The following is a 25,475-nucleotide window of genomic DNA, read 5'->3' on the forward strand; positions in this document are numbered from 1 at the left end:
AATTGAGTCTTTGTGTCGTAACTCTAAGGCATATGGTAATGGGTTTGTCCTGGGCAAAGCGAATCTAGTCGAAGTATGCCTGGGCGTAGTAAACCTGGACAAAGTACGCCTGAGTGAAGTATGCCTGAGGGAGGCACGCCTGAGGGAAGCACGCCTGGGTGAAGTGCATCTACTGTATGTGAGGCGCGTCAGGGTGAAGTATGTTTGGATGAGTTGCATTTGGGTAAAGCTTGTCTGGATGAGGGGCACTCAAGTGAGGTGTGTCTAAGAGAGATGAGCGTGGTTAAGGCATGTCTGGGTGAGTCATATCTGGTAGTCGATGGAAGAGGCTGAGGTACATTGATGATCTATATCCTCCGAAGAGGAAGGGTCTGGCAAAGGTTGCTTAATAACCTTGATGGCAAGCTCCAAGGAGTTAGTGTGCTCTGGAAGAGTCCCTCTCCTGCAGGAGTGCGAGTCAGGATGCTAAAGGTCTATAGGAGGACCGTGGTTCTGTGACGAGACCTGCAGAGGGCGCTTCCAAAGGAAAGAGCACTTGGGAGACGTATCTCCCTTGATGGTCTCTGGAGAAGAGCCGAAGACTTCGCTTGCAGAGACTGCACTCTGCTCCTGAGTGGCCCTTGATGAGATTACCTCCACAAGCTGCTCACTAAAAGGGGACTCCCTGAAGTCACAAGGAGGGCCACAACAAGCACAAGGCATCATCATACTTTGCCTCAAGGTTAAAGGGTCAAAGGGCATCAGGACGACATGGCACAAGCCCAAAAATTGCAGTTAGAAATTACTGCCAAAGAGCCCACTCAGCGAGAATGTTTGCTCTTGCTGATGGCTGCGATCAAAGTAAGTATTCAATAAGCAAGCAAGGGGGATGGGCTCTCCCGCTCCTGGCTGGCAACCACCACCCAACTACCTACACCTCGTTATAAGAATTTAACTGCCATATTCCAGCTTCGCTGTTATCATTCTCCTATGTAAAGGACATCGGTTTGTATCTGTAGCAAAACAAACAAATAATTAAAAAGGATCATTATCTTAGTCTAGCAAAAGGAAAAATGACATTCCTCCATTGCATTTTCTTAATATTTCCTCATTTTTCTTGAGGGCGCTATTTCAACATAAAGAGGTACATTATTTAGTTATAAAATGACACCAAAATTAGTGTCTTATTTTCAATTGTAACTTTGAAAATGGTAATCAATAGATAATAGCATTTACCTCGTTTATGATCAGCGAGAAACTGCTTGACTCTGGGACAGTCAATGATTTGCAAAGGCCGAGTGAGCAAAATTATTACGTAAAAAAGTAGCGCTATTTCATAATAAAGCAGCAAAACTGGAGAAAAATTCAATAAAGCATATACAGTACTGTAAAATAGGGTCAGCTACAGCTAATCACAAAATAGGGGACATTTCATTAAGAAAAATTTAGATATTTTATTCCCCTTAGCTGACTAGACTGGGTAAAGTCTATTGGGGGTGCAGTTATCTATGGTTATCTTCGGATACATCCCTGATTATACGCGATATCTTCGGATAGTCGTTCCGGGGGTTAGAACCTCGTGATACCTGGCGGTAATTCTCTTGTAATATCACTCGCAGTAATATTATACAGAAGTGCTGCCGAAGGGAACTTCCATCAGGACGACATGGCTCGAGCCCAAAAAGCTATTTTAAATCAACCAACACAAATATAATTACAGTACAGTAATTTAAATTAAGTGCAAAAACTGAAAAGCAGAATAGAGTTAATTTCACTTGCATGAAAAAATGGGAAAACCATAACAAATAAACAAAGGATAAATATCTTACATGGCCGTCCGCAACATTCTTAATCGTGTAGGACAACAGTTGCAATCCTAGGGTGCAAAGATCCTTCGATGCTGAATCAAAGACCCTGGTGTTGAAAAGCTTCCTGTCTTTGTATATGTCCTGAAATAGATAAAACCAATTACATACATACATACATATACCAAGGCACTTCCCCCAATTTTGGGGGGTAGCCGACATCAACAAATGAAACAAAAACAAAAAGGGGACCTCTACTCTCTACGTTCCTCCAGCCTAACAAGGGACTCAACCGAGTTCAGCTGGTACTGCTAGGGTGCCACATTAAAACCAATTAAAAGTGGAAAAATCATTCATTTATATAAATAAAAGTCGCAATAAATAAGGTCAACAATTTCAAAAATTTATTCTACTCTATAGGCTACCAGACTTCGGGTATAAATAGATTTAACTTAGAACATCAGAAATACTATAGCTTGAAAAAAATTTGGATACTTTCCCGTTACTGCCCCATGACTAATTTCGGATATAACCCAAATACTATTTTTCAGGTTAGGTTAGGTTAGGTTTGGTTAGGTTTGAATTTTATCCACCTACAGATTTAATAATTCAAACCTAACCTAACCTAAAAAATAGTAATGGGATTATATCAGAAATTAGTGGTGGGGCTATACAAGGAAAGTACCAAATCTTGTTTTGAATTAAAAGAGATCTTAATGAATAATAAATTCTATAATTTTTTTCGAGTTTGCTTTTCAGAAATCCAAAATAATATAATATGTACTGTACTGAAAATGACAATATTTACAAAATACATTTCAACGGGCACAGTACAATAATACCGATAGTCCTTGGATTACGACAGAGCTGTTCCTATGCTGTGGATTAAGTATAATTTTGACGTAAGTCTGAAACAACTAAATGTTGTACAGTATAGTACAGTTATGAAGTAACCCACCTATGCTAATGAAGTATACAGTAAAGACATAATTTAGTACATAAAACACACTTTATAACCTGGAACCATAACTAGGACTATATTGAAACATGAACATAAATCTACAGTAGAATCATATTACATTGGACCCCTCTCTCTCTGGTTATGGCTCATTTTCCATTGCCTACATATACACCGAATAGTCTGGCCTATTCTCTCCGCATTCTCGTCTATCCTCATACACCCGATAACACTGAGATTACCTAACAAATCTTCCTCGCTCAAGGCGGTTAACTACTACGATGTAGTTATTCCGTGGCTACTTTCCCCTAGGTAATGGTAGAAGGGACTCTTTAGCTATGGTAAGCAGCTCCTCTAACACAAGGGCATTCCCAAATCAAACCATTATTCTCTAGTCTTGGGTAGTGCCATAACCTCTGTACCATGGTCTTCCACTGCCTTGGGTTAGAGTTCTCTCGCTTGAGGATACACTCGGGAACACTGTTCTCTCTTGTTTCTCCTCCTCTTGTTGTGTTAAAGTTTTTATAGTTTATATTGGAAATATTTATTTTAATATTGTTGCTGTTTTTAAAACATTTTTTTCCTTGTATCCTTTCCTCACTGGGCTGTTTTCCCTGTTGGAGCCCCTGGGCTTATAACATCCTGCTTTTCCAACTAGGGTTGCAGCTTAGCAAATAATAATAATAATAATAATAATAATAATAATAATAATAATAATACGACATTTAGGATATACCATATTCATGAAAAATCACGATAAGAGGCTATCGTAACCTGAAGACATACTGAACTGTATATAGTCTATTTTGATTCAAATTAACTTCACTAAGAGGTCCAAGGAGAGTGCTAATACTGTACAGTACAGGTACATGAAAATGTCGTAAGGGAATACTGTAGTGAATAGTATAGTCTGGCTTAACTTACAAGTCGGTGCATATATACGGTACATGTACACCAAGTTTAACAATAACATATCAAAACTAAAGGAAAATGAAATACAGTAGACTACAGTAGTGGACTATATACAAGTAGGCAACTGTATGTCAATGCAGAATACAATTAAGCAATAAATTGATTGGATTATGAAAATTTGACCAGATGTCAGACAAAAAACAGTGAGTAATCAAATAATGTTATTTCAGGGGACCAAAATACACGGAATATACCAAATAGTATATATGGTGATAAGAATTACCCCCCCCCCCCTTCTTTTAATGTTTTTATTTCTTCTTTTTACTCCTACTTCAACAAAATGAATCAAACATATTTAGAATGACTATATAAAGTTGGGCAATGCACATGGAAGAAGAATTTAAAAAAGTCAAAACTGACCACAATAGGTTGCCTAGACTGATGATAGCAAGGAGTTATCCTATCTGATTTCAAGGTAGAATGGGATACAAGTCAAGTTTGAGAATTTAATTATTAATTGATGTATGATATAGGTAAATAAGCTTAATTACAATAATAAGAATAACTTTTGGTCCCTTTTTGTGTATTTTTTGCTCTTTTTTGGACATTCTTTGGATAAACCTAGCTTCCTTTGGCTTACTTGTGATCCTTTGGGCAATTTGACAAACCCTGAACAGAGACTTATGTTAACTTGTTCAACATAAAAACATTTTCTGCAAGTTTAAAATTCCACGCATAATCATTTGTGACAAAAATAAAGGTCCAATTTATTCAAAACTTACTGACAGTTACTGTATAAGGTAAGGAAAAATATGTTCATATCCAAAATCTGGTGTTGGTTGAAACAACAATTTTACTATAATGTGATACTTTAAACTAGAGGGCAGACCTCTGCCGCGGCAGCTTATTTCTCGACCTTTTGCTCGACCTTGGCCTTAACCTTAACATGTATTCATTGGCGTGGATATTCATACACTCAAATATGAACCAAGTTTGAAGTCTCTGTGGAAACGATGTCCAAACTTATGGCTGATTACGTGAATTGGACATTTGGCTTGACTGTGACCTCGACTTTACAAAATTTAATCATTTCCAGCTTTTTACATAGTTAATCCCTGCAAGTTTCATTACTTCATCATTAAAATTGTGGCCAGGAAGCTGTTCACAAGTAAACACACAAACAAATTCCACATATAAACAGGGTCGAAAACATAACCTCCTTCCAACTTCGTTGGAAGATGTAATAAAACTGAGATTATCTATACAAAAAAATTTCAATGAAGCTCATTTGAACTGACTCGCAGCGGTGCCCTTTTACCTCGGAAAAGTTTCCTGCTATCTGATTGGTCAGAATTATCTTGTCCAACCAATCAGCGATCAGGAAGCTTTTCCGAGCTAAAAGGGCATCCCACCGAGTCAGTACAAATCAGCCTCACTAAAAAGAATTGACCATAGTACCTCAACTGTCATGGAACCGATGATGCCTCTCTGGTGTCCTTCAAGCGTAGAGGTGATGAGTTCCTCAAGGTCGCTCTGCTTCTTGCCCAGGAAGTTCTCAACGGCCAATTCCAGGACCTCTGGAACGTTGCTGCCAATTTTAACCTGGTAAAATAAGTTTTATAATCTTTTGATGTTAAATATTTCCCTTTTTTATATATATCATTATTATTATTATTATTTAAAGGTTTAAAGGCCACTCATGAATAGCTGAGGCAAGGGACAGTAAAAATGCCCTAGCTCGACATTTTCTTGTAGTGTCCGCTACCTCACCATCCTTGTGAGTCATCAGCAGCCATTGCCATTGCCTGGCCCTCACTGGTCCTACCTTAAATGAGAGGGGGTTTGGGCGCTGATTATACATTATGTATACATGATCAATCTCTGGGGCATTGTCCTGCTTGCTAGGGCAATGTCACTGTCCCTTGCTTCTGCCATTCATGAGCGGGCTTTAAAACCTTTGAGAAGACTTTCATACCTGCGCAATTGCAGGGACTTGTAAAGGGACGTTTTATCATAACTTCATTCCCAATTAATTTTTTTTTCTCATCTGAATTTCAGAAAAATTCAAGCCTAAGTCACCGCACCAATTAGATCAAAAGGTTTAGGCTAACACACATACACACACACATGTAAGTCTATGTATAACAAAAGACTGTCGTACCTGCGCTATGCCAGTAACTTGTAGAGGAACACCCTTTATCGTATAAACATCGGGGGATTCAACTGTTAGGGCCATGACGTTGAGAGATAGTCTGAAAGCGAAAATATAAATCCATTTTAGGTTAATTCGATAGTCTTCATTTCTTATTCCCAGGTTCATTCGGCAGACTTTCTTTCTCATTCCCAGGTTAATTCGATAGTCTTTATTTCTTATTCCCAGGTTGATTCGATAGTCTTTATTTCTTATTCCCAGGTTGATTCGATAGTCTTTATTTCTTATTCCCAGGTTAATTCGATAGTCTTTATTTCTTATTCCCAGGTTGATTCGATAGTCTTTATTTCTTATTCACAGGCTCATTCGACTGTCTTTACTTCTCATTCCCAGGCTCATTCGACTGTCTTTATTTCGTATTCCCAGGTTAATTCCATAGTCTTTATTTCGTATTCCCAGGTTAATTCGATAGTCTTTATTTCTTATTCCCAGGTTAATTCCATAGTCTTTATTTCTTATTCCCAGGTTAATTCGATAGTCTTTATTTCTTATTCCCAGGTTAATTCGATAGTCTTTATTTCTTATTCCCAGGTTAATTCGATAGTCTTTATTTCTTATTCCCAGGTTAATTCGATAGTCTTTATTTCTTATTCCCATAACTATCGATTTTGACACTTTTATCGAAATAAAATATGGTTAACGACAGGCAAATTTTGTTTTTACACATTATTATTATTATTATTATTATTATTATTATTATTATTATTATTATTATTATTATTATTATTATTAACAAAGCTACAACCCTAACTGGAAAAGGAAGATGCTATAAGCCCAAGGGCTCCAACAGGGAAAAGTAGCCCAGTGAGGAAAGGAAACGAGGAAAAATTAAATATTTTAAGAACAACACCACCAAAATAAATATTTCCTATATAAACTATAAACACTTTAACAAAACAAGAGGAAGAGAAATAAGAGAGAACAGTGTGCCCAAGTGTACCCTCAAGCAAGAGAACTCTAACATATGGATGATTCTTATTTTTGTTTTAGATTCTGATTCTTATTATTATTGCAATACATTCTTATCGTTTTGTTTGATTCTGTATTTATAGATTATTTACTTGCAACGAGGGTTATCTCTAGACGTAAATAATTGAGAAGAAGATGGAGGACTATTCGATTTATAAACATTTAGAAGCTTTCTGAATAGACACGAAAACAGAAATTTGCAAAGAACATTATTATTATTATTATTATTATTATTATTATTATTATTATTATTATTATTATTATTATTATTATTATCATCATCCCTAGAATAAATTCTATTGGACCAAAATCAAACCATTGTTCTCTAGTCTTGGGTAGTACCATAGCCTCTGTACCATGGTCTTCCACTGTCTTGGGTTAGTGTTCTCTTGCTTGAGGGTACACTCGAGCACGCTGTTCTGTCTTGTTTCTCCTCCTCTTGTTATTTTGAAGTTTTTATAGTTTATATAGGAGATATTTATGATAATGTAATTACTCTTCTTAAAAATTTTATCTTTCCTTGTTTCCTTTCCCCACTGGGTTATTGTTCCCTGTTGGAGCCCTGGGCTTATAGCATCCTGCTTTTCCAATTAGGATTATAGCTTAGCAAGTAATAATAATAATAATAATAATAATAATAATAATAATAATAATAATAATAATAATAATAATAATAATAATAATAATAATAATAATAATAATTTTGTCTAGAGAGCATAGCCCAAACATGCAAATATTAAAGATTCGGCAATAAAAAAAAAACAAGTAAAACTTAGTACATATAATAAATGTAATCTTACAGATAAAACACAAGATTATGGAAATTCGCAGTAGACAGTGTTGGTATATTCATGGCCACAATTAATTAGGAATAAACACTTTCCCTTCAAGGATGCATTGGATAAATTAAGATAAAGGAGGTTGTAATGAAATCTGGTCCTTCTCGTCACACTATTTGCTACTAAGAAAATTTTACAATCTCCCGCTCAAATGAATTACTAATCAGGGTGTTCCTTCAGAGAAAGTGAAAAACGGATTTTGAAGCGAAGCAAAAAATCTATTTTTGGGCGAGATGGCCATGTCGTCCTGATGGAAGGTTCCTTTAGGCAGCTTTCTAAGGGATATTTGGCTACAGTGATACTCCCAGAGAATTGACCATAGGTCTCCAGAATTCTAACTCCTGGCGCGAATATCCTTAAAATTTTTCTTAAGGATATCGCATAATATCAGGGGACGTATATCTGGATACAACACATAGCAATCTTCACCCCTAATAGCGTTTCCGCTTCGAGGGGGAAGAGTGGCGAAACTGAAGGGGAGCCGTTATCAAGGTTACCTTTCCTCCCATACTATTACAAGGCTCCAAGATGGCGCTCATTACTGTTGATTTTTATAGCCATTGTCATATAGACTCAAATAAAAGGGAGCAGGAAAAAAAGACATTAGGTCTCAATATTGTTTCTTTTAATTAAGCTTGCCTAAGAATGATAGAATTGAGTTTCTATGAGTGGGGTTGGAAGGTGATGACGTCATGGGTTGGTAATGTTTGCCTTTGTGAGCTCGATCTAGGATTGGCTTTAATTTCGTCCAGGGACAAACCCTTCCAGACTTTGTTAATGTGCTCCCGGGACAAATCCTTCCAGACTTTGCTAATATGCTCCAGGGACAAATCCTTCCAGACTTTCTTAATATGCTCCTGGGACAAACCAATCCAGACTTTGCTAATATGCTCCCGGGACCAACCCTTCCAGACTTTACTAATATGCTCCTGGGACAAACCATTCCAGACTTTGCTAATATGCTCCCAGGACAAATCCTTTCAGACTTTGCTAATGTGCATCCAGCACGTGTTGAGCCCTCGCATTGAAAGGTGGAAGCTTTAAGTCAAACCGGGCTGATTATCAAAGTTAGACAAATATACAATGAATTACTATTGATTGATATATTCTTAATAATCTATAACTAACCATCAATATACATCAATATGTATATATATACATATATATAATATATATACACATATATACTGTATATATATATATATATATATATATATATATATATATATATATATATATATATATATATATATATATATATATATATATATATATAAGCAAATTTTTTTAGCTCGCCCATCAATCGTCTTCTCTTCCTCCTCATGCTTCTTTTACAATCTCTAGGTACCCATTCTATTACTCTTAATGTCCACCTATTATCTGCACTGTCCATGATCATTTCTTTTTCTTACATATTAGACTGTACACTACTTTAGTTTGCTCTCATTTCCAAGTTGCCCTTTTTCTGTTACTTGGTGTTATTGCCATTATTATTCTTTCCATAGCTCTTAGAGTTGTAACACGCTTGTGTCCTAAGGCTCCACGAGTTTCTGATGCACAAGTTAGTTAATATTGGTAGGACTGTGGTCATTTGATTAAATACTTTTCTTTTTAGAGAAAGTGCCATTTTACCTTTCATAATCTCATTTTGTTTACCAAATGCTCGCCATCCCAACTAGGGTTGTAGCTTAGCAAGTAATAATAATAATAATAATAATAATAATAATAATAGTGAATCATGGGTGCAATTGGAAAAGATTATTGAAGATTTGAATAAAAAATGTAAGACTGAAAATTAATACAAGTAAAACTAAGATTATGTTCAAAGAAAATGCGGACAAAATAAGGGTTGGACGACATTCTAGATATTGTTAATGAATATACATAATTGGACAGACACTGTTTCCCCAGGATATGAGATTTCATTCAACAGATGGATAAATGTCTATCCATCTTCACAAACTTTGCCTTTGCCCGAAAGGATGTGATGTGTTATTGTACATTGACGAATAGATTATCGTACTTCACCTATCTTCTCACCATGTCTAGACTTTACGCGCATGTTTAATTTCTGCACCTTGCTGAAGCTCAGATCCTATCTACTGTACAAGGCAAAAAGTAGATATTCCTACTGAAACATAATCTGTAGGCTATTTTAGTAGGTTGGCCAGGGCACCAGCCACCCGTTCAGATACTACCGCTAGAGAGTTATGGGGTCTTTTGACTGGCCAGACAGTACTATATTGGATCCTTGTCTCTGGTTACGGTTAATTTTCCCTTTGCCTACACATACACCGAATAGTCTGGCCTATTCTTTACATATTCTCCTCTATCCTCATACACCTGACAACACTGTGATTACCAAACAATTCTTCTTCACCCAAGGGGTTAACTACTGCATTGTAATTGTTCAGTGGCCACTTTCCTCTTGGTAAGGGTAGAAGAGACTCTTTAGCTTTGGTAAGCAGCTCTTCTAGGAGAAGGTCACTCCAAAATGCAGCCATTGTTCTCTAGTCTTGGGTAGTGTCATAGCTTCTGTACCATGTCTTGGGTTAGAGTTCTCTTGCTTGAGGTTACACTCGGACACACTATTCTATCTAACTTCTTTTCCTCTTGTTTTGTTAAAGTTTTTTATAGTTTATATAGGAAATGTTGAATTTAATGTTGTTACTGTTCTTAACATGTTTTATTTTTCCTTATTTCCTTCCCTCACTGGGTTATTTTCCTTGTTGGAGCATCTGGGCTTATAGCATCCTGCTTTTCTAACTAGGGTTGTAGCTTAGCAAGTAATAATAATAATAATAATAATAATAATAATAATAATAATAATAATAATAATAAAGAACCTTCCCTCACTGGGCTATTTTCCCTGTTGGACCCCTGGGCTTATAGCATCCTGCTTTTCTAACTAGGGTTGTAGCTTAGCAAATAATAATAATAATAATAATAAAGAATGATTATTAGAACTATTAAATTGCCCCTTCTTACCTCCGCCATCGCTGGAAACACGTGAATGCAATCACTCGTCCACCGATGATCATGGCCGGCTTAGCATATCCGACGCCTGAAATGGTAGAAACATCCGTTAGAAACATGATTATTTTATTTCAAATTCAAAAATTATTACCTTACCTATGGTTAATAATGTATCAATTTGATATTTAACAGAATATTAACTCAGATCAGATCAGATTCAGGTGTGTCTTTTAGTTTTGTGTGTTCCTTATTTTCACTAGTTTTTCACTTTTCATCCACATTTTTTGTAGTACTCTTTTCTTATTTTCAATATTTTCTTCACAAAAAAGGAATTTTCCAACTGTTTGTGCACTATCTTCTTCGTATGGTTGTTGGAGCTCAATTGCTTTTATTCTCATATCACAGACATGAAGGCATGGAGGCAGACATACATATGTAGGCCTAGGCCTAATCTACAGTCTTCTCGTCTCCCTAGCAATCTAACCAAAATTTAAAATTTAGGCAAAACTATTGGGAAAATTATATATTTCTAGAAAAATTGTATTATCTCATTTGCCATATGGCTCTCTACTGAATAATTAAAGATGAAAATCGAATAAGATCAATCAAAAGTTAGAAAAGTAAGTGTAGTCTGGCGCAACTATTTTAATGAATTATTTTTGAAAGAAAGTTTTCATGTTTTATGGAAATTAGCGAAACTAAAATAAAAAATAGGATTGAAATTACAGCAAACTAATATTGAGTGATCACGAATCGTAAAATGTATTTGATATATATATTCTTCACTATCTCGTAACCATAAAAATAAAATGTCATAAAGGATGAATGCATAAAACCAAAATAATATTGAAAATATTAAAATCTACAGAAAACAACTTTGTTACATTGAAAGTATTAAAATCTTCCATTGAAATATATGAATAGTCGACGAATTAATACGAAGTGGAAACACCGGAAATGTAAGGTATTATAATCGTTACAAGTATCGGCTAACCGCCCCCCCCCCCCACGCCCCCCCCCCCCCCCCCCCCACGCCCCCCCCCCCCCCTCTCTCTCTCTCTCTCTCTCTCTCTCTCTCTCTCTCTCTCTCTGTACAACTTCAATATACTACTTAATGTTTGTTTGTTTGTATATCAAGAGATTTAACACTGAGGCAAGTAGCGTTGAATTATTATTATTATTATTATTATTACTATCCAAGCTACAACCCTAATTGGAAAAGCAAGATGCTATAAGCCCAGGGGCTCCAATAGGGAAAAATAGCCCAGTGAGGAAAGGAAATAAGGAAATAAATAACTGAAGAGAACAAATTAACAATAAATCATTCTAAAAAAAGTAATGTCAAAAGAGATATATCATATATAAACTATTAACAACGTCAACAACAAAAATGTCATATATAAACTATAAAAAGACTCATGTCCGTCTGGTCAACAAAAAAGCATTTGCTCCAACTTTGAACTTTTGAAGTTCTACTGATTCAACAACCCGATTAGGAAGATCATTCCACAACTTGGTAACAGCTGGAATAAAACTTCTAGAGTACTGCGTAGTATTGAGTCTTATGATGGAGAAGGCCTGGCTATTAGAATTAACTGCCTGCCTAGTATTACGAACAGGATAGAATTGTCCAGGGAGATCTGAATGTAAAGGATGGTCAGAGTTATGAAAAATCTTATGCAACATGCATAATGAACTAATTGATCGACGGTGCCAGAGATTAATATCTAGATCAGGAATAAGAAATTTAATAGACCGTAAGTTTCTGTCCAACAAATTAAGATGAGAATCAGCAGCTGAAGACCAGACAGGAGAACAATACTCAAAACAAGGTAGAATAAAAGAATTAAAACACTTCTTCAGAATAGATTGATCACCGAATATCTTAAAAGACTTTCTCAATAAGCCAATTTTTTGTGCAATTGAAGAAGACACAGACCTTATATGTTTCTCAAAAGTAAATTTGCTGTCAAGAATCACGCCTAAAATTTTGAATGAGTCATACAAATTTAAAGAAACATTATCAATACTGAGATCCGGATGTTGAGGAGCCACCGTCCTTGACCTACTTACAATCATACTTTGAGTTTTGTTAGGATTCAACTTCATACCCCATAATTTGCACCATGCACTAATTTTAGCTAAATCTCTATTAAGGGATTCACCAACCCCAGATCTACATTCAGGGGATGGAATTGATGCAAAGAGAGTAGCATCATCTGCATACGCAACAAGCTTATTTTCTAGGCCAAACCACATGTCATGTGTATATAGTATGAAAAGTAATGGGCCAAGAACACTACCCTGTGGAACACCGGATATCACATTTCTATACTCACTATGGTGCCCATCAACAACAACTCTTTGAGATCTACTACTTAAAAAATCAATAATAATGCTAAGAAACGACCCACCCACTCCCAACTGTTTCAGTTTGAAAACAAGGGCCTCATGATTAACACGGTCAAAGGCAGCACTAAAATCAAGGCCAATCATACGAACTTCCCGACCACAATCAAGGGATTTCTGTACTGCATTGGAGATTGTAAGAAGGGCATCACATGCTCCAAGGCCTTTCCGAAAACCAAATTGCAAACTAGGGAATAGATGATTACCTTCAGCAAACCTATTAAGACGTTTTGCCAGAAGACGTTCAAAAACTTTAGATAATATGGGAGTTATGGAAATTGGGCGGTAATCAGTGGGACTTGAGCTACCACAAACACATTTACATAGAGGAGTAACATTACCAATTCTCCAACAAGTGCTAAAAGCTCCTCTTCTTGCTAACTTGCGTAAAATAACAGATAACTTTGGAGCTAAGAAATCTGCTGTCTTTATAAAAAACAAAGGAAAAATACCATTAGGGTCTACACCTCCATAAGCATCAAGGTCCATCAACAGCGCTTTAATCTCACGAGATCGAAAAGCTAAACTAGTTAGTTTAGCCTCAGGAAAACAGGAATGAGGAAGTTCAAGTTTTTCATTACTCTGTTTACTGTCAAAAACATCAGCCAAAAGGGTTGCCTTTTCCTTTGGACAGTGAGTGACTGAGCCATCTGGTTTAAGTAAAGGAGGAACTGTTGCATCTACACCAATCCTATTATTATTATTATTATTATTATTGTGTTGTTGTTATGGTTATTAATACTACTGCTAGCTAAGCTACAACCCTATTTGGAAAAGCAGGATGCTTAAAAGTCCAAGGGCTCCAACACTGAAAATAGCCCAGTAAGGAAAGGAAATAATGATATGAATAAAAATTTATTTGAGAAGTAAATAACGAATATAAAATACTTTAAGATCATTAACAAGGTTAAAATAGATATGCCATATAAAAACAATAAAAAACAGGATTCATATTAGTCTCATACTCTTATACTAACAATCATTTGTTAAGTTATATCATCACAAAATCAAAGAGGAATATTCATTAAATAAGACACAATAATAGTTATGAAAGCAAGGTTGAATATGCTAGAATTAAGAGAAAATTATATAAACAGGAATTATAATGATAGGCCTTGTGTGTTGTGTAAGTAGGCTGAGGATACAACCGAGCATATGTTTATTATTATTATTATTATTATTATTATTATTATTTGCTAAGCTACAACCCTAGTTGGAAAAGCAAGATGCTATAAACCCAGGGGCCCCAACAGGGAAGTAAGCCCATTGAGGAAAGGAAACAAAATATATTTTAAGAACAGTAACCACATTAAAAAATATTTTATCTATATAAACTATAAAAACTTTAACACAAGATGAAGAGAAATTAGATAGAATAGTGTGCCCGAGTGTACCCTCAAGCAAGAGAACTCTAATCCAAGACAGTGGAAGACCATGGTACAGAGGCTACGGCACTATCCAAGACTAGAGAACAATGGTTTGATTTTGGAGTGTCCTTCTCCTAGAAGAGCTGCTTGCCATCGGTAAAGAGTCTCTTTTACCCTTACCAAGAGGAACGTGGCCACTGAACAATTACAGTGTAGTAGTTAACCCCTTGGGTGAAGAAGAACTGTTTGTAATCTCAGTATTGTCAGGTGTATGAGGACAGAGGAAAATCTGTAAAGAATATGCCAGACTACTCAGTATATGTGTAGGCAAAAGGAAAGTGAACCGTAACCAGAGAGAATGATCCAATGCAGTACTGTCTGGCCAGTCAAAAGACCCCATAACTCTCTAGCAGTAGTATCTCAACGGGTGGCTGGTGCCCTGGCCAACCTACTAGTTTAGCTGTAATGAGTTAAAAAGATTTAGAAACAATAACATGGAAATAGGTACTTTAGAAAAGCCAACTAAAGACATTGCCAGGTATATTAGAAAAGGCCCTCGAAGTTAGAAGTAAAATTATGCAAGCTGTCTATGTAAGAAGTAACTAAGGCTTCTTCCAGCAGTGTGCCCACAATCACAGTGTTGTGGAGAGAGCAACGAGAAACCTGGAACCTGGAACCTGGAACGAATACAAGAATCAGTGACGCAGGAAGAATTCTGATACTCTGAGTAATCAAATCATAGTAGGAAAGAGTGGTCCGTCAGCTGACTTCCATGTGTTGATCGTTATTTAAGGAATTCCTCTTGAAAATTCACAATTAAATGAATCCTATAGTAAATGAGTAATAAACTGTCTGCCTTTATTCGCTTTAATTGTTGTATTCTAATAAATTTCAAGTTTACAGCAATCACGGATGTTCAACATCTCGCGCAATATTTTCCAGCGAAGTAGGAACACAAGTTGCATGAAGGTCACAGAATGCTACCGCGTCCGATTCCTTTCACTCTGACATTTACGAAAATTATGAATATATTCGAACACTGACATTAAAATTGAACCGAAATTGAATTAAAATTAACTTTAGATATGAATAATCAATATAAAAATACTTGTTTAACACAGATAATGATTGTTTGTGCTTATTTAAAGTTTCTTAAGTCACTGTCGATCGAACTACCGCGTCCGATTCCTTACACTCTGACATTTACGAAAATTATGAATATATTAGAACACTGACATTATAATTAAACCAAAATTGAATTAACAAAAACTTTAGATATGAATAATTAATATTAAAATACTTATTTAACACAGATAATGACTGTTTACGCTTAATTAAAGTTTCTTAAGTCACCATCGATCGAAACGGACGAATTCAAGTCGCTGTTGTCGTCATATATGAAAGTTAGAAAACGAATTGAGGCGCATTCAGTGTCCAAGAGTAGCCACCGACGCTTGCAAGTCGTAGTGACCAAAGTGCGTCTTTGTTTATTACAAAGTTTATTGTGAATTTCTACAGTAAACAAACAGTTGTAAACATGGTGCATTTCATTACGTGTGGACCTAACGAAGTGTTAGTGGTTTCGGGTAAGTTATTTTGTCGTAAACTTTAGTTAAACCCGTTTGGTGAAAGCTTGTGTAACATACTTAGTTTTAATATAAAACACTATATATATATATATATATATATATATATATATATATATATATATATATATATATACAGTATATATATATATATATATATATATATATATATATATATATATATATATATATATATATATATATATATATATATATGTGTGTGTGTGTGTGTGTGTGTGTGTGTGTGTTGCTAGCTAAGCTACAACCCTAGTTGGGAAAGCAGGATGCTATAAGCCCAAGGGATCCAACAGGGAAAATACCACAGTGAGGAAAGGAAATAAGGAAGAAGATAGAATAGTGTGCCTGAGTGTACCCTCAAGCAAGAAACACAAGAACTGTATATGTGTGTTTGTTATATATATATATATATATATATATATATATATATATATATATATATATATATATATATATATATATATATATATATATATATAAGCCACTATACACTATATATGTGAGTGTAGAAATAACTACGCACTGTATCATACTGTATATATATATATATATATATATATATATATATATATATATATATATATATATATATATATATATATATATATATATATATAAACCCTTTTAGAAGGAGAAAATCACGTCTGTCAACCGGAGAATACAAAAATAATTCATCGTGGCATTTTACACCCACCTACCCCCCCCCTCTCTCTCTCTCTCTCTCTCTCTCTCTCTCCTCTCTCTCTCTCTCTCTCTCTCTCTCTCTCTCTCTCTCTCTCAAGAATTTAGTTATCCAGTCCTCAATTTTCCCGACTTTTATTTTCTATATTGGTTTTCCCATAAACATCTTGTGCATAAGATGTTGTTTTATATTATTATTATTATTATTATTATTATTATTATTATTATTATTATCATTATTATCAAATGCTTATTTTTTAGTTTGATTTGTATGAAAAATTAAAACTCATATAAGCCACTACATAAGGATTAACGTTGCTGTTTCGAACTAAGCTTGCTTGCTTTCAAACACTCTTCAACCAATAGTGAAAACAAACGAAGGTATTGAATTATTTAGGTGAAAATATACAAGCTGGAAAGTGGCGCAAGCAAGAGGGTTGCCAAATGTTGCTATCGGTGGGTCTATTTTCATCTCTGAATCTCTTGTGATCTGGTGTTTGAGCATCAAGGTGTTTTTCTATCTTGTATAATGATTGTTCAATATCCGGATGATGGGTCTCTTTCGTTGCGATAATAAGAAAACACCGTAAAATTTGAGAGAGTATTCATATTGCTATTTGCTTCTCCAATAGGAAAAAACAAATGTAAATGTCCATTACTAAACCAAAATCTCCTAAAAGAGATCTTTAGGCCTATGCCCCAACCTACCAGCAAATCACAATAGCTCTCAAAAAATTACCTTGAAAAAGGTCTCAGCAATAGCACTTAATCTTTGCCTTAGTCATTTAGAACAAGAATTACTTCATGGGTTTAAAGGTTTAAAGGCCACTCGTGAATGGCAGAGGCAAGGGACAGTGACAATGCCCTAGCTAGTAGGACAAGGCTCTGAGACTGACCATTTATACATACTCGTATGATCAGCGCCCAAAGCCCCTCTTCATCCAAGCTAGGATCAGGGAGGTCAAAGCAATGGCTGCTGATGACTCAGCAGGTAGACCAATATCCTAAATCCTTAGCTCACAAGAAAGGTGAGGTTGCAGACACTACAAGAAGCTAGCAAGCTTGTGCGGAACTCGAACACCATTCCGGCAAATGCCAGGCAGGGACGTTTTCAACAGGCCATCACAACCGTAGTATTCTAGAATAATCCTGCTGCTGCACTTGATACCTTGAAAAAGATGATTACTGGCTACCAATGTAGATGTACAGGAAGTGAATCCCTCACCACAATGGTGGTATGACAACCACCAACTTTTGGCATCTACAAGAAGGGGAAAGCTACAATAACAGCGAAACCTACCAGTAAGGTTGTTTAGACTTCCCAACATCAGTAAACTGTAGATACATAGACACTGGCCAACAAATGCTCCACTTCCACCAACTTCTAGATACATGAACACTGGCCACAATGGTTTTACGTCTAGCAACTTCTAAGAACATAGACACTGGTCACAATTGTTTCACATCCAGCAACTTCTAGAGACATAGACACTGGCCACAACTGATCCACATCCAACAATTTCTAGAGACAGATACTGACCACAACTGATCCAAATCCAGCAGTTTCTAGAGACAGACACTGGCCACAAATGGTACACATCCAGCAACTTCTAGAGACAGACACTAGCCACAACTGATCCACAGCCAGCAACTTCTAGAGACATAGACACTGGCTACAAGTGATCCACAGCCAGCAAATTCTAGAGACATAGACACTAGCCACAATTTCTACACATCCATCAACTTCTAGAGACATAAACACAAGTCCCAAGTGTTCCACATCCAGCGTTTTCAAGGACATAAACAATAGCTACAATTGCTCCATATCCAGCAACTTATATAGACATGGACAAAGGTCACAAGTGCTCCACATCCAGCGTTTTCAAGGACATAAACAATAGATACAATTGCTCCATATCCAGCAACTTCTATAGACATGGACAAAGGTCACAAGTGCTCCACATCCAGCAACTGCAAGGCCATAGACAATGGCCACAATTTCTCCACATTCAGCAGCTTCAAGGCCATAGACAATGGCCACAATTGCTCCAGATCCAGCGACTTCTAGAGACAGACACAGGCCACAATTATTCCACATTTAGCAACTACAAGATGATAACCATCAAACAGGGCGACCTTCCTTTCAACCATATCGATGCCCAGCTGAACTGCAAGAGAGGTCAACCACCTGAAGCAAGAACTGAGAATTGACCAAACCCAGAGTGTAAACAAAACCACTTCCAACCTTGGTCAACATTTCAGCTTGTGTAATTTAACCTAAAACTATAATATATTCATTCCCAGTGGCTGGCCTTTAACCATCCCACATTTGCTTGGTGAAAATCAGATACCATTTCCTTTCTTCTACTACTAAGCATTGTATGTCTCTTTCAGCTTCCATTATCCGTTTCACAACCTTGGACCCTTATCACAGGCAGTTATGTTGCCCCTTTTTGGAAGGTGAACTCATTCGCATTTACCTCGAATCTGAGGTAGATAAAAGTGTTGGGTGTCTCTTCTCAATTGCCTATTCACTAAAGAAATTATATCTTGGAAAATAAAACCTAAGGGTATTAGTGCTCACACGAGTAAATTCAAATCCAAAATCGTGGAGGTGCCGGTTTAGTATGTGGCCTACCTTTCGAATATGGCCTACGAAATTCTATTTGTTTTAGTATGTGGCTTAACCTAACCTAACCTAACAAGCCAGGTAGGCCTCATACTAAACCAGAATAAAAAAGGTAGGCCACATACTAAACCAGAATAGAAAAGGTAGGCCACATACTAAACCAGAATAGAAAAGGTAGGCCACATACTAAACCAGAATAAAAAAGGTAGGCCACATACTAAACCGGCATCAACGTGGAAAACCATGGTGCAAAGGATACGGTGGTGCCAGAAGTGTAAGATTTCCGGCTACATGATCAAAAATTCTAGAGATATACACACTGACCACAAATGTTCCACATTCAGTGACTTATAGACATAGACACTGCTTTGATGCCTTTAATTTTAGTAAAAGAATTAAAGCATAATGTATGACAACTACCAAATCAAATCAGTTTCTGTGTAAACATTGGCAATCATGGAACAAAAGGCTAAATTGATGCTATTTCTCTAAATTGTTGCAATGAATCCCTCTGACATGCAAGAAGTCCTGGCCTGAAATATTATTATTATTATTATTATTATTATCTAAGCTACAACCTTAGTTGGAAAAGCAAGCTGCTGTAATCCCAAGGGCTCAAAGAAGAAAAATAGACCAGTGAGGAAAGGAAATAAGGAAATAAACTACAAGAGAAGTAATAAACAATCAAAATAAAATATTTTAAGAACAGCAACAGCATTAAATTCCAAACATTGATGGAGTGATTTACACCAGTTTCCTTAACACCCATTAAGTGTGTTAACCTAATTACTGAGTTAGACACCTGGTGGTCACTGCAGCAGTTAGGAAGAAGGAGATGGAGAGAGAGATTGAATGTGATAATCAATGTCATAAACGGGAAGGCCTTAATGACGTAAGCCTCACATCACTGGAAGATTGTATGAATAGTATTTCACTCTGGCTGGAATAACTGAATTCATTTCCTGCAGTTTTATTGTTGAATTAATATAGGCCTAGGCCTTATTTATAAATACACGGGTGACTAGGCGTGCTTGAAAACATCTGAACGAAATGTAAGTTTCATCTTTCCATTCGACCTTGAAGATAAAAGTGTATATATATATATATATATATATATATATATATATATATATATATATATATATATATATATATATATATATATATATATATATATATATGAGTGTATAGGCCTCTCTCTCTCTCTCACTCTCTCTCTCTCTTTCTCTCTCTCTCTCTTGCTGCGACCTTGAGGATATAATATTTATATATATATATATATATATATATATATATATATATATATATATATATATATATATATATATATATATATATATATATATATATATATATATATATATATATATATACAGTATATGTAATGTGTATATAGGACTATATGTGTGTTTTGTGCGTGTTGGCTCTCTCTCTCTCTCTCTCTCTCTCTCTCTCTCTCTCTCTCTCTCTCTCTCTCTCCTGCGTGTCCTTCAATTCTCCCTTCTCATACCACCGCGGGCAAAAACAGCCTTCCACCCATTACTGCATCTCAAGGACACGATCACAGAGACTTAGAGATACCCCAAAAATACCCAGCTTTAGTAAGCTCTCTCTCTCTCTCTCTCTCTCTCTCTCTCTCTCTCTCTCTCTCTCTCTCTCTCTCTCTCTCTCTCTCTCTCTAAAAATCGAAATCAAACATCAACAAAATGTTTTAATATATAATAACAGCAAGACCGTGGCGTAAGTCACTCTTCCACAACAGTGACTTTAAAACATAGATCACGGTCTAGGTAAATCCCCATGGTCTAGGTATACCGTATACCCTAGGGCCTAGGTATATCCCTAGACCGTGATCATCTCCTGGAGCGAACTGTAGGAAATCTTGTACTAGGGATTTTTCCCTGGTAGCTCCGCTTAGCTGACGGGAGGAGCGAAGGATCTGTTCACTACCCAGAGAAAATTATGGCCCATTGATGCTTACGTCAGTTTTTCAAGTGTTCTGAAGTGGGGATATCCGACCTATTGTTTCCTTCTTTAGGGTTGTCGTAATCTATTGGAAACGTCCCTAGCATTCTATTCTACTGGGGTTCGTGATCCCGCTCAAGCTCCACAGTTTCTTGTAGTGTCTGCAACCTCACCATCATTGTGAGATGGGATGTTTGGGATTGCCTATAGGTCTACGTGCTGAGTTATCAGCAGCCATTATTTGGCCCTCCTTGGTCCTAGCTTGGGTGGAGAAGGGGCTTGATATGGTCAGTCTCTAGCCCATTGTGACTCTCCCTTGCCTTTGCCATTTATGGGAAAGGATTATTCAAGTGCTGATGTAAAATAATAGAAAATAAATTGATAATAATAGTAAAAACATCAAAATACTAATAATAATGATAATACTTCGAGATCTGCCTTTTTACAAAATGCTCATAGGAGGAGCAAAGAAGTAGCAAGGTGGCTACAAATGACCTGGAAGAATTGAGGCATATATGAAAATTATTGGTGGAATGTATATTGGAATTGTATGGTCAACTATACTCAAAGAAAATTAAGTTTCAAATAATCTGCGTTCGATCCCAGAAAGACCGAAGTTAAATCTGATGACCAAAGCATAAATTCAAAGACTTGGATTTATGAAAATTTGGTGCTGCACCCTATTATAATAATAATAATAATAATAATAGTTATTATTATTATTATTATTATTATTATTATTACTTGCGAAGCTACTACACTAGTTGGAAAAACAGGATGCTATAAGCCCAGGGAAAATAGCCCAGTGAAGAAAGGAAACAAGGAAAAATGAAATATTCTAAGGACAGTAAAAACATCAAAATATATATTTCCTATATAAACTATGAAAACTAACAAAACAAGAGGAAGAGAAATTAGATAGAATAGTGTGCCCGAGTGTACCCTCAAGCAAGAGAACTCTAACCCAAAAACAGTGGAACACCATGGAACAGGGCCTATGGCACTACCCAAGACTAGAGAACAATGGTTTGATTTTGGAGTGTCCTCTCTCCTAGAAGAGCTGCTTACCTTAGCTAAAGTCTCTTTTACCCTTACCAAGAGAAGAGTAGCCACTCAAGCAAGAGAACTCTAACCCAAGACAGTGGAACACCATGGAACAGGGGCTATGGCACTACCCAAGACTAGAGAACAATGGTTTGATTTTGGAGTGTCCTTCTCCTAGAAGAGCTGCTTACCATAGCTAAAGAGTCTCTTCTACCCTTACCAAGAGGAAAGTAGCCACTGAACAATTACATTGCCGTAGTTAACCCCTAGGGTGAAGAAGAATTGTTTAGTAATCTCAGTGTTGTCAGGTGTGTGAGGACAGAGGAGAATCTGTAAAGAATAGGCCAGACTATTCGGTGTCTGTGTAGGCAAAGGGAAAGAACCGTAACCAGAGAGAAGGATCCAATATGGTACTGTCTGGCCAGTCAAAGGACCCCCTCTCTCTAGCGGTAGTATCTCAACGAGCGGCTGGTGCCCTGGCCAACCTACTACCTGATGCTTACGTCAGTTTTTCAAGTGTTCTGAAGTGGGGATATCCGACCTATTGTTTCCTTCTTTACGGCTGTCGTAATCTATTGGGAACGTCCCTAGCATGCTATTCTACTGGGGTTCGTGACCCCGCTCAAGCTCCACAGTTTCTTGTAGTGTCTGAAACCTCACCATCATTGTGAAATGGGAGGTTTGGGAGAGCCTATAGGTCTACCTGCTGAGTCATCAGCAGCCATTATTTGGCCCTCCCTGGTCGTAGCTTGGGTGGAGAGGGGGCTTGATATGGTCAGTCTGTGGCCCATTGTGAATCTCCCTTGCCTTTGCCATTCATGGGAAAGGATTATTCAAGTGCTGATGTAAAATAATAAAAAAGAAATTGATAATAGTAAAAACAACAAAATACTAATAATAATGATAATACTTCGAGATCTGCCTTTTTACAAACTGCTCATAGGAGAAGCAAAGAAGTAGCAAGGTGGCTACAAATGACCTGGAAGAATTGAGGTATATATGAAAGTTATTGGTGGAATGTATAGTGGAATTGTATGGTCAACTATACTCAAAGAAAATTAAGTTTCAAATAATCTGCGTTCGATCCCAGAAAGACCGAAGTTAAATCTGATGACCAAAGCATAAATTCAAAGACTTGGATTTATGAAAATTTGGTGCTGAACCCTATTATTATTATTATTATTATTATTATTATTATTACTAGCGAAGCTAAAACACTAGTTGGAAAAACAGGATGCTATAAGCCCGGGAGCTCCAACAGGGAAAATAGCCCAGTGAGGAAAGGAAACAAGGAAAAATGAAATATTCTAAGGACAGTAAAAGCATGAAAATAAATATTTCCTATATAAACTATGAAAACTTTAACAAAACAAGAGGAAGAAAAATTAGATAGAATAGTGTGCCCGAGTGTACTCTCAAGCAAGAGAACTCTAACCCAAAACAGTGGAACACCATGGAACAGGGGCTAGGGCACTACCCAAGACTGAACAATGGTTTGATTTTGGAGTGTCCTCCTAGAAGAGCTGCTTACCATAGCTAAAGAGTCTCTTCTACCCTTACCAAGAGGAGAGTAGCCACTGAACAATTACAGTGCAGTGGTTAACACCTTGGGTGAAGAATAATTTTTTTGTTAATCTTAGTGTTGTCAGGTGTATGAGGACAGGAGAATTTGTAAAGAATAGGCTAGACTATTCGGTGTATGTGTAGGCAAAGGGAAAGTGAACCATATTCAAAGAGAAGGTTCCAATGTAGTACTGCCTAGCCTGTCAAAGGACCCAATAACACTCTAGCGGTAGTATCTCAACGGGCGGCTGGTGCCCTGGCCAACCTACTACCTTAAGAGCCACAATATTATTCTACGCCGTGAGGAAAACGTTTTAAAGGTACCACAGCGATACATTATCAATTATAGGAGTAGGTTAATATGGTTCCAGTCGAATTAACGAGTGTTGGAGAGAAAGAATTGAACAAGACAGCTTCGAACAAGGAAATCACTCGTTTATAAGATCTTCGTTTTCGTGGATCATGCCTAGTCACACGAATGCCACTGAATCAAAGAGGCAATAAGACTTTTTTCCACAAGTCATGCTCCTTTAGAGATGATCATCAGTCGGCAGGCTTAACTCGGGGAGCAGAATCACTCTGAACTATACGTTGGGGAAGAGCTATTTTTAAAACACTTTCTCGATCTATAGATCAATACTCAAGATGAAGATGGTCGCTTTTGGATATTTTTGGAAACATTTAAACCAATTTTCATTGATCTGAGATTCTAGTTAGATGGCTACTGTCATTTGAACTTTATAAGTAGTAGGTTGGCCTAGGCACCAGCCACCAGTTGAGATACTACCGCTAGAGAGTTATGGGGTCCTTTAACTGGCCAGACAGTACTACATTGGATCCTTCTCTCTGGTTACGGTTCATTTTCCCCTTGCCTACACACACCGAAAAGTCTGGCCCATTCTTTACAGATTCTCCTCTGTCCTCGTACACCTGCCAACACAGATTATCAAACAATTCTTCTTCTCCCAAGGGGTTAACTACTCCATAATTGTGCAGTGGCTACTTTTCTCTTGGTAAGGGTATAAGAGACTCTTTAACTATGGTAAGCAGCTCTTCTAAGAGAAGGACACTCCAAAATCAAACCATTGTTCTCTAGTCTTGGATAGTGCCATAGTCTCTGTACCATGGTCTTCCACTGTCTTGGGTTTGAGTTCTCTTGCTTGAGGGTACACTCGAATACACTATTCTAACTTATTTATCTTTCTCTTGTATTTATTTCAATGTTACTGTTCTTAAAATATTTGTTTTCTTCCTTGTTTCTTTTCCTCACTGGGCTATTTTCTATGTTGGAGCCCTTGGGCTTATAGCATCCTGCTTTTCTAACAAGGGTTGTAGCACAGCAAGTAATAATAATAATAATAATAATAATAATAATAATAATAATATATTTTGGCAATATGACACAATGCTTGGGCTACGAGCCCATTCAATAATAAATTAGAAAGCTTAAAAGTAGGTGCTACAAAGATCCATTAGTACTATAGTCCATTTCTTTTAGCGATGCATATTTGCACCGACTCGCGGCGGTACCCTTTTAGCTCGGAAAAGTTTCCTGATCGCTGA

General features: G+C 36.7%; 2 protein-coding genes across 3 annotated transcripts in view; one reads left to right on the forward strand and one right to left on the reverse strand.

The window, feature by feature from the left end:
• LOC137642265 (flotillin-1-like) overlaps positions 1-25,475 on the reverse strand; it is a 78,946-nt gene that overhangs the window by 26,245 nt on the left and 27,226 nt on the right. For both annotated transcript variants that reach the window (XR_011044721.1, XM_068374792.1), the window contains exons 2-5: positions 10,663-10,738; positions 5,816-5,906; positions 5,113-5,256; positions 1,809-1,928 (exon numbers count right to left, since the gene is read on the reverse strand). Coding sequence is in view for 1 of the 2 variants with exons in the window: in XM_068374792.1 (XP_068230893.1) it covers positions 1,809-1,928; positions 5,113-5,256; positions 5,816-5,906; positions 10,663-10,738 (431 nt within the window). In the remaining variant the exon portion in view is untranslated. The remainder of the gene's footprint in view (positions 1-1,808; positions 1,929-5,112; positions 5,257-5,815; positions 5,907-10,662; positions 10,739-25,475) is intronic.
• LOC137642264 (flotillin-1-like) overlaps positions 15,840-25,475 on the forward strand; it is a 32,039-nt gene continuing 22,403 nt past the window's right edge. Inside the window, exon 1 of the mRNA XM_068374791.1 lies at positions 15,840-16,012. Within this exon, the coding sequence (XP_068230892.1) occupies positions 15,964-16,012 (49 nt within the window). The 5' untranslated portion in view covers positions 15,840-15,963. The remainder of the gene's footprint in view (positions 16,013-25,475) is intronic.

The sequence above is a fragment of the Palaemon carinicauda genome, chromosome 6, assembly GCF_036898095.1.
Source record: "Palaemon carinicauda isolate YSFRI2023 chromosome 6, ASM3689809v2, whole genome shotgun sequence".
Taxonomy (NCBI): domain Eukaryota; kingdom Metazoa; phylum Arthropoda; class Malacostraca; order Decapoda; family Palaemonidae; genus Palaemon; species Palaemon carinicauda.